The sequence below is a fragment of the Brachycentrus maculatus genome, unplaced genomic scaffold (assembly GCF_059751285.1).
Source record: "Brachycentrus maculatus isolate JH-2025_06_01 unplaced genomic scaffold, ASM5975128v1 h1tg000055l, whole genome shotgun sequence".
Lineage (NCBI taxonomy): Eukaryota > Metazoa > Arthropoda > Insecta > Trichoptera > Brachycentridae > Brachycentrus > Brachycentrus maculatus.
Genome location: NW_028280809.1, coordinates 791,427 through 805,062, shown reverse-complemented (window position 1 = coordinate 805,062; position 13,636 = coordinate 791,427). Strand labels below are relative to the sequence as shown.

Below are 13,636 nucleotides of genomic sequence, written 5' to 3'. Positions count from 1 at the left end.
TACATATAATGATGTGCAATTTGTGGTGGTCCGAGCCAAATCAGAAAAATAATAAAATTCTCTTTAAATAAAATATAAGAAGACTAATACATATCTGTCTACTCCAAACAATATTAAAACGCTTGTAGCGTAAAGCTTTTATTATTATTATTGAGATACACACATAAATAAATACAATAAAATAATAATAAAAAAATTACAAAGTGCTAATAAACTGAGATTCAAGCAGTTTATCGTAGTACAAAAGAAGAAACTTGTCTAAATATATTTGTTTTGTGTTTTGAACAAAAAAACCTGTACAATCCTCTTGAAAGAGTTTCGTCGAAGTTTCACTTAAAAAGCTCCTTCTCCTTATATAAAGGTGATCAGCCCTCCGCCTCAGGTACCAGTCCAGGGTAATATTAAATAAATATTGGAGTGAACAAATAAAATATATTTATTTGACCCCTCCCTAGGAATAGAACCCGGGACCTCCAGTACGGTAGCTGAGCGTGTTTACCATTACACTAAGGAGGCGAACAAAAATAAATAGTACTGAAAGCGAAGTTTGAAACCGGTAATCTTGGAACTAGTATTTTCGATACTCATTACTGTAAAAAAAGTGTTTTTTTTATATTTATTTATCTTACTTACTCGGGTCAACCGCCATCTGTGTGCTGACATTCAAAAGTTTTTATCTGAATGACATATAACTGTTAGCACTGGTTAGGTACTACGTAATAAGTAATAAATAATTTTCCTTGTTCTGAAGGAAGTACAAATAACAGGCTCGATCTGTAATGACGTCACACAGAAGGTAACCTATCGCGATTAATACGGCTAAAACCAGAAACACCACCCAACAAGTTTGGTACACAATCTAGATAACTTTACCTACGCAAGTCAATGAATGCGGAAAACAGGGCTGTGAGAAAATTGTGTACAGCATTTCCTTATTGATGGCACGTCGACACCATTTGAAGGATCGCAACTTATTAAGCGTTTGATGTAATTTAAGTACTCTGAAAATGATTTGGTCCATCAGTTTTTTCAATAACATTCAGGTTTTTCAGATTACATCCTAAAATATCATGCTTATATGACAAACGTTGAAATACATTTCAATAAGTCTAGAAATTAAAAGATTTATGATGATTGATTTCTTCTTCTTCTAATCCTTATCCGCTCCCAATGGTGCATAGGGCACTGCATATCAAAGCAGTGTTATCTTGAACCTTACATGAAGGCAAAGTGATCACTCCTGCGCTTGAGGGAATATTAAATATTTATTAGAGTATAAAATCACTAATTTTATTGATTTATTGTTAGTAAAACATGTAATTAATAAAATAATCAATAAACATTAATAAAACAATCACATTTATATGACGAGGTATTTTATTTATTTCCAATTAAACAGAATATTTTGGAAAACGAGCGATTTTTCAGTCAGATGGATAGGTATAAGCTTACATATGTCGAGTTGTTATCAATAATCAAAAATTCAAATTTTTATCGTATTTATATTAACACCCGATATAATTGCAACCGAATTCCAGATTTCCGTTATTTTTAATAAACATGTTTTTTTACCAAATTTTTTCCTAGGTACTGAAAAAAATACAAGGTCTTTTCTATTGCACAATATTTATAAAAAAAAACTGATGAAACATTAGGGTGATAACTATATTCATGATTTATTTTAATATATCGCTAACTCCTTTCAAGAACGTCATAAATCAAAAATCGTCTATTTTCAGTTGTGCGTGTTTTCGGTATGCCCATAAAATGTACTATATTTCCGCAAAAGCGGTATATTTTAAACTTAATATTTACCCGCTACAGGGCAGAAAGTGTTGTATTTGCATTTTGAAGAAACGGTATTGTTTAATTTTTTTTTGAAATATACTAAATATTTTTCAAATGGAGAAAAAACCTTCAGGTTTTACATAAAAACATCTGTTGCACAGTAAAAAGTTCAATAAGTGACTTGATATTTATTTTTAATACATTGTATTATATTTTTAAACTTTAAAAACATTCTCCTGAAAAATCAAGTTTTTTGATTTATGACGTTTTGAAAGGAGTGGGCGATATATATTTTTAAGCTTCTGATTCTTTCTGCCTACAGGAGTAGAGAAATGGCGTGATGGTAGTAATAGTAGCAGTATTTTTTTGTGCTCTGTTAATCTTAATTAAATGTGAGATCATGATTGACATAAACGTTTTTAGCTCATAAAATCATAATGATTATTCATTATGATTTTTTGAAGACCGCCCAAAATTATCATGTTCAACGTTGAAATTTTTAGAGATAAATCTAAATAAAAACATTTAAATGATACTACATAACTGCAAATAGTTTTCTTGGATTTACACAAATTTATTTTATTACAAGTTTTTTTTAATAAATCATATTTTTTAGCACAGCCCTGATTGGATAGAATGGATTATTATCAAAAAAATATGCACAATGTCAAGCACGGTATAAGATCAAGTTTTAGTTAATATTAGCAGTGCAGTACGAAATCATATAAATAGGCCAATCTGAACCCGAGTGTATCAATAGGAATTAACTGTTGCTATAGAAACAACAAGATGGCATTCAAGGTAAGCCCCTACTTTTGAATTTTATTTTTATTTTTTTTAAATCTTTAAAAAAAAGTTTTTTTACTTTAATTATAATAAAAATCTCTATATTTAAATTGGTTACGTTTAATATTTGTGTTGAAAGTGTTTAAATCAGATGTTAGTGTTTTTTGTAAAACTCTTTATCAATATCGGTGTTTATTTTAGTTTTAGTTCCAAAATTTCATTTTTAAAAATTGAAATTTAATTTTTGCGTAGAAATATTTTTATTTATTTGTATTTTAAATATTATAATTATTGTTAACTTTGTGATATGGCAATAGTTTACAGTTGACCTGATGATGAAATGTTTGGTAAAACCGGTAGTCATGAGTGGTGTTAGACAAAGTGAACAATGAATGATAAGGAGAGTGTTTACTCTGTGTATTCTTATATCATATGATTTACCTTTAAAATTTTCGATTTAAAAAATCTTATATATCATTTTTAGTTTATTTATAGATGTGGCGTTTAATGTGTAGAACTTCATTCTGATTTACATAGTATTCATTGATTCTAATATTAAATTTGTAAATATTGTTTATGTTGGAAATTATTAAAAATAACATTATGTCATGATATGTTGTATTAATACATATAAACCTCTTTTCCAGTTCTTAGTTTTCGCCGCTGTAGTCGCCGTAGCCCGCGCTGGACTCATTGCCCAGCCCGGTTTGGCCTACTCCTCTCACGGCTATGGCGCCCCCGTGGCCAGCGTAGCCGCCCCCGTGGCCTATGCCGCCGCCCCCGTGATTGCCAAGATCGACTCTGAATACGACCCCCACCCCCAGTACAGCTACTCCTACGGAGTCCAGGACACCATTTCCGGAGACGCCAAGAGCCAAGAGGAGACCAGGTCTGGAGACGTCGTCAAGGGGTCTTATTCTCTTGTCGATTCCGACGGATACAAGAGGACTGTCGACTACACTGCTGATCCCGTCAACGGATTCAACGCTGTTGTAAACCGTGAGCCTCTGGCTGTCAAGGTTGCCGCTCCCGTCGCCGTTGCTGTCGCTGCCCCCGTCGCTGTCGCCGCCCCCGCTGTGTCCTACGCCGCTCCAGTAGCCAAGGTCGCCGCTCCTATCGCTTATGCCGCTCCCGCCGTGTCCTACACTGCCCCTGTTGCCAATATCGCCGCCCCCGTCGCTTACGCCGCCCCCGCTGTATCCTACGCTGCCCCAGTAGCTAAGGTCGCTGCCCCCGTCGCCTACTCCGCTCCCGTTGCTAGTATCTCCGCCCCCGTGGCTTACTCCGCTCCCCTTTCTTATGGCGCTCCCGTGGCTAAGATCGCCGCCCCTGTATCTTATTCTGCCCCCCTGTCTTACACCGCTTCCGTAGCTAAGATTGCCGCTCCCATAGCTTACTCTTCCCCCTTGTCCTACGCCGCCCCCGTGTCTAAGATTGTCGCCCCCTTGAGCTATGCCGCTGCCCCCGCTTACTACCACTAATTTTACAAACGACACCTAGTCTTATTCCACTCATATAACGTATGTATCAAGTTTCAGTGAAACGAGTGGATATCAATGACATCCTTTTAATATTTATATATTTATGTATGTATGTATGTATTATATTAATATGTAAAACGCAATAAAATATATTAAATTAATTTTAAATTGAGCTTTGATCTTTACCTTTTCCCAAATTCCTCTCTCCCGTCCCTCTTCCAGGTATTTTTACTAACTTACAAATGTGAAATTTTTTAACTGGAATGGCACAAATACCTGTTTTGTGTTATTCGTTAATGATGATGGATTTATGTAACTGTTCTGTTTAATTTCCAAACAAAAAATGTTCGGTCTTTCTTTTCACCAATGGACTAAGGATTTTATTTTATTTTATTTTATTTTATTTATTTATGGTTCACAAACAATGTAAAACATATTACAATAAATGAAATACAGAGTAATACAAATTGTTTGAATGTTTTTCATCAATTAGATGAGAACACAACAAGCTTACACAAACAATAAAGGTGCAGGTTAAACACATATATAAAGAATATAAATTTGGTTGCAAAAAAAGGGTAATAACAATTAAAAGTAATGAAGTAAGAAAAATAAAAATAAAAAGTAAAAGTAAAAATTAAAAGTGAAATTAAACTATAAATAATTAAATGTACTTAGTGTAATAATCAAAAGCTTAGCTGCATAAAAAGCTCAGATTCATTATTCTTCATTACTCATCATCCGCTACAAGACATTAAAAATTATGAAAAGCACAGCGTCTAGGATTCTCTTAATTTATTCAAGAATTCCATATCTTCATCCGAGGATCTGAAAGTAAGATTTCATATAATTTTGTGCCAATTGTAATTACTCGAGGTACGTCAGAGTACATATACTTAGGAATGCGAGCGGTTGAGATGTTTAGCATATTAGGTATTTGAACGATACAGTTTACGTGCGAGGACACTATTTTATTATTATAATACGTGGTGTGACCGATATTCGCGACCGTATCAGCCTGTTGCCAAGTCGCAATAATCTGATGTAATTGTGCTGCCATTTAAGAGACTCGAGGAAAGTAACATATTCGTACAATTTGGTCACCTACAACCTACATGTTATATGTATAAATAAGTTCCGCGAGAATGGACACAGAACGTCCTTGACAAATACACAACACGTTTCCTAAACAAGTTACAAGTATATTTGATAAATTGTTCGAGTATTTGACTTGTGTTTTAACAATTAAACTAGAAAATAAAATAAAACAAAGGAAAATGGATTACGCATGTCATACAATTAAACTTTACATTTTGACATGGAAGTCACTCACATATATATATATATATATATATATATATATATATATATATATATATATATATATATATATATATATATATATATATATATATATATATATATATATATATATATATATATATATATATATAAATATAATATATATATATATATATATATATATATATATATATAATATATATATATATATATATATATATATATATATATATATATATATATATATATATATATATATATATATATATATATATATATATATATATATATATATATATATATATAAAAATATATATATATATATATATATATATATATATATATATATATATATATATATATATATATATATATATATATATATATATATATATATATATATATATATATATATATATATAATATATATATATATATATATATATATATATATATATAAATATTTATATATATATATATATATATATATATATATATATATATATATATATATATATATATATATATATATATATGTGTGTGTGTGTGTGTGATATATTTGTGAGTTCTAAAACTTTGAGCAGTGTAACCACAAATCCTTTGAATACAATATGGCATGAGCTTTTTAAAAACCAAAAATAAAGAACAATTTGGAAGTCTGAGTATTTACATGGCTTACGATCTATCAAGGGTGCTTAAGTGATCACTAAACACACGTGTAACATTCACCATTCTACCCTTGATTGACAATCATACTACATTCACCATACTACTCATGGTTAGAATGGTGAATGTTACACGTGTGTAAAGCGATCACTTAACTAGCACAACTATGACAAGTCATAAGCCTTGTAAATGCCCAGGCTTATATATTTTCTTCATCTATATTAAGATGTCCTAAATTTTACTTACTTCATACATCTCTCGCCATACAAAACGATATTTTTAAATCAAAATTTATTTACTGTGAATTTACATTTTATTAACCCAAGAATTAACAATATTTATGGGAGTAGAACATTTCAATATATAGTTCCAAACATTTTTAATTTGTTGCCGACGGAGGTAACATGTCAAAATAAAATATGGAACAAAGGCAAAGTAAAGGAATGGGTAAATGATCAAGAGTTAATAGTATGAAAATTCTACCCTCTGATTGCAAACAGCTATATATGGTATCAAACGTATTGATCAATATCACAAGTCTGTTTTTGGTTGGTTAGAAAATATTGCTTTTTAGCAATCAGCCCGCCAATGTACATATTTCTTTTCTGTACATGAAGTTTTGTCCGCCTCCGTACTGTAATGGTCAGCACGCTCGGCTACCGTTCTGGAGGTCCCGGGTTCGATTCCCAAGGGGGGTAAAATAAATATTAGTGATTTTTTCACTGTCATATTTATTCAATATTACCCTGGACTGGTACCTGAAGTGGAGGGCTGATCACCTTTCCTTCAAGTGTAAACGATCAAGATAACACTGCGTTTATATGACGCAGTGCCCTATGCACCATTGGGGTGCGGATAAGGGTTTATTATTATTTATTTTATTATATATATATATATATATATATATATATATATATATATATATATATATATATATATATATATATATATATATATATATATATATATATATATATATATAATAAAATATTACATGAAGTTTAAATAAATAAATAAGTAAAAAAAAAACTTTCGTTTTTAATTTTTTTTCTTTTGTTTTGTTATGTGTATAATATGTCAAATAGATAATAATAAAAAAAAATCAAAAAATCTAAACCTATGCGAAAACTACGTAAAAAGAACTCCGCCAATAAAACACATAAAGTGGCTTGGTGGGTCTCTGCAAAAATTGTTATTATGTTTAATAAATTTTAAATGAATGTTTAAATGTATTTTTATGGAAACACCTAAATATAGTTAACAAATCAATGTTTCAATAAAAAAAATAATAAAAAAATAATGCCGTTTTAGTATTTAATCTTGATATAAGATTGTAATGTAATATTAGCACGGAAGAACGATAGTACGTACTATTAAGTTTTAAGCTCTAGGCGATTTTCTTCTATTGTAACGTCCGTCGTATCTATCGAAAATCAATCTGATTAGATCATTCATCAAGTAGTTGGCGTTTTAATTCAAGTTGGAAGTGTAGTCAAGGTCCTTGTCGCCTTATTCGAGGGACCCGCCTTGCTAACGCGTAATTTGCTACGATTTTAAGTTTTGATTGACGAACTTAAATTCATTTAAATACTTGTAAACTACGAGCGCAATGTCAACAGGGTTATGTAAATTTTATTAAAAACTGTAATTACAATTTATTAACATTTTATTCAATTACTCACAAACCGGATTGTTACAGTTTGAACATCTTGTAATATTACTCTTACAAGTTTTTTTTAAAGAAATGTTTAATTTCATTTAATTTTTATTTATATGTTTTTTTATTATTAATATAATAATAATAATAATAAAACCCTTATTCGCACCCCAATGGTGCATAAGGCACTGCTTCATATAAACGCAGTGTTGTCTTGATCGTTTACACATGAAGGAAAGGTGATCAGCCCTCCGCTTCAGGTACCAGTCCAGGGTAATATTGAATAAATATTACAGTGAAAAAATCACTTATATTTATTTGACCCTCCTGGGCATCGAATCCGGAGCCTCCAGAACGGTAGCCGAGCGTGTTGACCATTACATTATGGAGGCAAATTTTAAAAAAAATATTATTATTGCTCATTTTTATTTAGTTATTTAAAAAAATAAAGGGAAATATATATTTTTTTAATTTTCAATGTGGAATTTAAAGTTTTGTTTTTAAAACGATAAAAAACCATATGGTTCCATTGTATATCTTTGACATTTTTCTAGTCCATTAAATGTCCCGGGGTTTTTGTTCAAAAGAGGGTAAAAATATTGTTGAAAACGTAATGTTTTTACTATCTTCTTTACGAATGAATTCCCCAATATGCATTTTATTTTATTTGCAGAACAGTTTTTAATTTTACATCAATAAAGTCACTCACGTACATGAGTTACTCAAAATAAAAACTTGTACTTGTATTCCAGTTATAAAATTCCACATTCGTAAATTTGTTAAAATACCTGGAAGAGGGACGGGAGGGAGGAAAAGGGGAAAAGGGAAAGATCAAAGCTCAAGTCCAAGACAAATTGTAAATGTATTCAAAACTTTTCTCGATCTGTCATACATATGTTGAATTAAAACTAAATTATGTAACCATTAAATAAAGTATCTAGTAAAAAATATGAAAAACTACATATCGCTCACTCCTTTCAAGAACGTCATAAATCAAAAAACTTGATTTTTCACGAGAACTTTTTTAAAGTTTCAAATTATAATACAATGCATTAAAAATAAATATCAAGCCACTTAATGAACTTTTTGCTATGCAACAGATCTTTTTAGGTAAAACCTGAAGGTTTTCTCTCAATTTGAAAAATATTTAGCATATTTAAAAAAAATTTAAACAATACCTTTTCTTCAAAATGCAAAAACAACACTTTCTGCTTTGTAGCGGGTAAATATTAAGTAAAAGATATGCCACTTTTGCTGAGATATAATACATTTTTTGGGCATTCCGAAAACATGCACAACTAAAAATTGACGATTTTTGATTTATGACGTTGTTGAAAGGAGTGAGCGATATGTTAACACTAAATTATGTAACCATTAAATTAAGTATCTAGTAAAAAATATGAAAAACTACATATGTACGTTTATAATATTAAAGATAATTACAATATTTGAAAATATCGCATGTAGAAATACATATATAAATTCATAAGTAACACAGAAAAACAAAGCTCTTTTTTTACAAAATAACAATGTTTCAGCCTAGAATTCTACCTGTCAATGTTTTTGGATAGCGTAGGGATCACGCAATAATAGAAAAACCGGTTATCTGTAACAAGTACCTACCCACATTTTTTGCGATAGTTATTAATTCGACCTAGCCCTGAACGGAACTCGGTAAATTCTTTCTGGTAGCAATGTCAAATTTACGGACACGGGCGTTTTTTGTACTAAAATCTGTAACAGAAAATTTGTATAAATAGTCACCGCCACATCGGAGCATTATCAATAGGTAATCACCTTTGTTCGAGACATATCCTCAAAATGGCATTCAAGGTACAAAAAGTGAAAAATTGTGATAATTTACATTCAGTATTTGAATTACTTTCTTAAAATTAATACCAGTTTTAATAAAAATTATATACGAGTGTAAAAGTGTGAAATTTCATCGGGTTGAACATGTTCAGTGGTTGATTTGAACAAAAGTTTTGAGTGGTATTTTGAACTAATGTTTTAATTTTTACTTTTTTTCTAGGTCTTGATCTTCGCCGCCGTGGTGGCCGTGGCCCGCGCTGGACTCATCGCCCAGCCCGCCCTTTCCTACGCCTCTCCAGTGGCCTATGGATCCCCTCTGTCCTACGCCGCCCCTCTGTCGTATGGCTCCCCAGTAGCTCAGTACGCTTCTCACCAGGCTTACTCCGCTCCTCTCTCTTACGCTGCCCCCGTCGCCAAGTACGCCGCTCCCCTGGCCTACGCCGCCCCAGTAGCCAAGATCGCCGCCCCAGTGGCTTATGCCTCTCCCTTGACTTATGCCACCCCCGTGGCCAAGTACGCTGACGCCTACGACTCCAACCCTCAGTACAGCTACGCCTACGATGTCCAGGACGGTTTGACCGGAGACTCTAAGAGCCAGCACGAATCTAGGTCCGGAGATGTCGTAGAAGGATCCTACTCCCTGGTGGATTCCGACGGATACAAGAGGACCGTTGACTACACCGCCGACCCCCACAACGGATTCAACGCCGTCGTCCGTCGTGAGCCCATCGCTCATGCCGTGAAGGTCGCCGCTCCCGTCGCCTACGCCCCAGTTGCCAAGATCGCCGCCCCCGTGGCTTATGCTTCCCCTCTGTCCTACGCCGCCCCTCTGTCTTACGCCGCTCCCGTGGCTAAGATCGCTGCCCCCGTAGCTTATGCTTCCCCTCTGTCCTACGCCGCTCCCCTGTCTTACGCCGCTCCCGCCTACTACCACTAATTTATTAAACCAAATATTTTAGATATCTTATTTAATAAATACTTCAATACCACTTATAGTATTTTATTTATATTTTTTTTTACAAATTTGTAAATATTATGTTTAGTTTGACAGTACCTATCGATCATCAATCAATTGAGTTAATAATTTACAATTATGTAGGTACATCTACCTTTCTGAAAACACTTTTTTTTCTTAAATACAGCAGCCTCATGAACTTTTATTAATATTTTACATATTTTTATCATGGATATATTGTAAGAGTATTTTATATATTTAAACCATTTTATTTGCAAAAAAATCATAAACCTTATTTAACACCTTCCATAATAGAATACCTAAGTTTATTTACTAAACTCTTGATATATTCATTTTGGACCACATAATATTGAGGATATCCTCAATTTATTTTTTCTACAATGTTTCGTGATTTATTTTTTTATTCACACCCACTTACCAATTTGACTCAAATATTGTATCGGTTAAAAAAATATTGTAAATACGAATTATATTTCTCTGAAATCAAAATTAAGATAACAAGAAATATATCCTTCTTTAGAGGTCAATGTTTTAGTATTTTCCAATTCAAGATATGTATTTTTTGCTTCCATCTTGATTAATTTTTATTAATATCATTTCTTTATTTATTGTTTCGGCATTAACTTTGTGGTAAGACATGTTACAATGATTAAAGAAATATTATATTATTATATTTTATATTTTAGTTACTACACAGACCTGAATGATGGAAGTTTAACTTCTGAAACATGTAGTCTATAATAAAACTCAAGTGGTAAAAAACGAAGTATTTTCTTTAATCATTAATATCATTTCATCAAGTTGTGATGGCACTGCATCAAGTTGTTCCAATGTTGAGTTGACCGTTAATTGTAAAGGCAAGGTGATCAATCTTGCGTTTCAAGTACCAATCCAGGGTAATATTACATAATTATAAGATTGAAAAAACACTTTTATAATAATTTTGACACCATAATACATATTTATTATATAATTTATTGACTACATTATGTATATAAATTGATTCGCACCCAATGATGCATAGGGCGCTACATCGAATTGATAAAATATTAGGTTGATTATATGAAGGAAATGTGATCAGTCTTACGCTCCAGGTACCAGTCTAGAGTATCATTTTATAATTATAAGATTGAAAAAAAAACACTTTTCTTTATTATATATACAATGGATTATTCTCATGATGTGTTATTATTGCCTAATAAATTAATATGAAATATCACAAGACTATCGGTAACATTCTTATTAAAATCTGTCGAGAAGTAAGGAAGATATGAAGGTTTAACTTAGGTTATTTTGATAAAACGAAAAACGGACACCGCTATACGTCATCAAATAGTACGTTATCGAGTGTGTTATGGGGCATATTCCTTCATGTATCTGCTTTATAGAGATGTAATAGAAGTAGTGTGGATTCGTTTCTGTGACGTCATTCGTTAACAACTTACGAAAACAACTTTTTTACGAAGGCGAATTTTGCAAAAGAAAATGATGAATGAAAATATTGATTATATCGGCTGTCATAAGGACGAAACGCGTCTTACACAATCCTTTATAGGTTGAGTATGTTAAATAAGATATTTTTCCCTATTCTCATACTACAATACATATTCGCTATATAAGTTGATTGACTGTAAAAAAATTAATATTGATCCGAAATATAGTTTTACTGACTTGATTGGTACAACAAATAATTGTTATTTCCCGTTGTTATGATACTGGTTTTCCATAGCGATAGTGAATGATAAATCATTATTTTCGAGTCATAATCTAGATTTGCTGTGACCTACCTCCAGTTCACCTCCCTCAGATAATTTTTAAAAGTAAACTTCCTCATTGTTCAGTGTCGCCCCATTAAAAACAATTAAATGAAGCAAATTTGTATCCAATGTAAAAGTCAAATGAAAACAAAGTACATATTAACCTTTAAAAGGCAAGCTAAATTGTGGTTTTAAATAATTTAGAAAAATTGAATAAATTTTTACTACCATTTGTATTACTCCTTGTTTTCTAATTTTCAATTATAAGCTGTTTAGACTGAAATGAAAATGAATTCATATATTAAATTACTTACGTATGTCAGTCTAAAAAGCTTATACTTAAAAATGAGAAAATAACGAATAATACAACTGAAAAACCAACTAACTAACCATCACGCCGCTTCCCCGCAGGGGTAGGCAGAGAGAATAGAACGCCACACCGCTCTGTCTTTGCAAACATTCTTCGCCTCTTCCACGTTCATGCATCTCCTCATACATACCCGCCGATTATTACAACTCCTAACACTTTCAAGTATTTGGCACACCTGATCGTGCCATGTTTTTATTGGTACATGTTTTAATACAACTGGTAATACAAATTTCTTCAAATTATTTAAAACTACAATTTAACTTGACTTTTAAAGGTTAAATATGTACTTTGTTTTCATTTGACTTTTACATTGGATACAAATTTACTTCATTTTATTCAAGTAATTCAAATTACAATTAATTTTCAAATCATGAAAAACAAATATGAATAACAATAAGAAAACTTGTTATTTTTATCATTATAATAATTTTTCATTTAAAAATTACATTGGTGCATAGGGCCCTGCATCAAATTGATGCAATATGAATTTAATCGTTTATTATATGAAGACAAGGGGATCAGTCGTGTACTTCGGGTACCAATACAGGACAATATTAAATAAATATTTATTTTGACCTTCCTGGGAATCGAACCCGGAACCTCCAGCATGGTAAACAAATATGCTCACCATTACGATGGAGGCGAACATATACTTTTTCGGACGTACAATTACTTTTAAACAATATTATATATTTTTATAAATTTGTAAATTATATTGCGTATTTATAAATATAAAATAACTAAATAAATACACAATTACTAAATAATATATGACAGACTCCGTGGCGTACTTGAGTAGACACTCAACTCCGAATCTGGAGTCGCTGGCCCGATTCCCGCCAAGTGTATAAGTAAATTCAAGAAAGATTTATTTTCAGTGGGTCTGGGTGTTTGCGATGTATTTTTAACATTAACCTTTTCTATCCTTACTATTCTACCTGCAGACAAGCCTCTAAAAGTAAAGGCGTTGTAGGATATTATTTAAAAAAAATAGTAGGTACATATGTAATGAAAAAGACAGGTACGTATTTATTCACAATA

The 13,636-nt window shown here is 31.7% G+C and overlaps 2 protein-coding genes across 2 annotated transcripts; both read left to right on the top strand.

The window, feature by feature from the left end:
• Window positions 1–2,442: 2,442 nt before the first annotated feature.
• Window positions 2,443–4,402, top strand: LOC148311845 (cuticle protein-like). The gene is made up of 2 exons (XM_088278064.1): window positions 2,443–2,589; window positions 3,222–4,402. Exons 1-2 carry the CDS (start codon window positions 2,578–2,580, stop codon window positions 4,053–4,055), a joined length of 846 nt encoding a protein of 281 aa, XP_088134190.1. The 5' UTR covers window positions 2,443–2,577; the 3' UTR covers window positions 4,056–4,402.
• Window positions 4,403–9,428: 5,026 nt separating this feature from the next.
• LOC148311844 (cuticle protein-like) lies at window positions 9,429–10,537 on the top strand. Its single transcript, XM_088278066.1, has 2 exons — window positions 9,429–9,513; window positions 9,713–10,537. The coding sequence occupies exons 1-2, from the start codon at window positions 9,502–9,504 to the stop codon at window positions 10,427–10,429; spliced, it is 729 nt and encodes a 242-aa protein (XP_088134192.1). The 5' UTR covers window positions 9,429–9,501; the 3' UTR covers window positions 10,430–10,537.
• The last annotated feature ends 3,099 nt before the right edge of the window (window positions 10,538–13,636 follow it).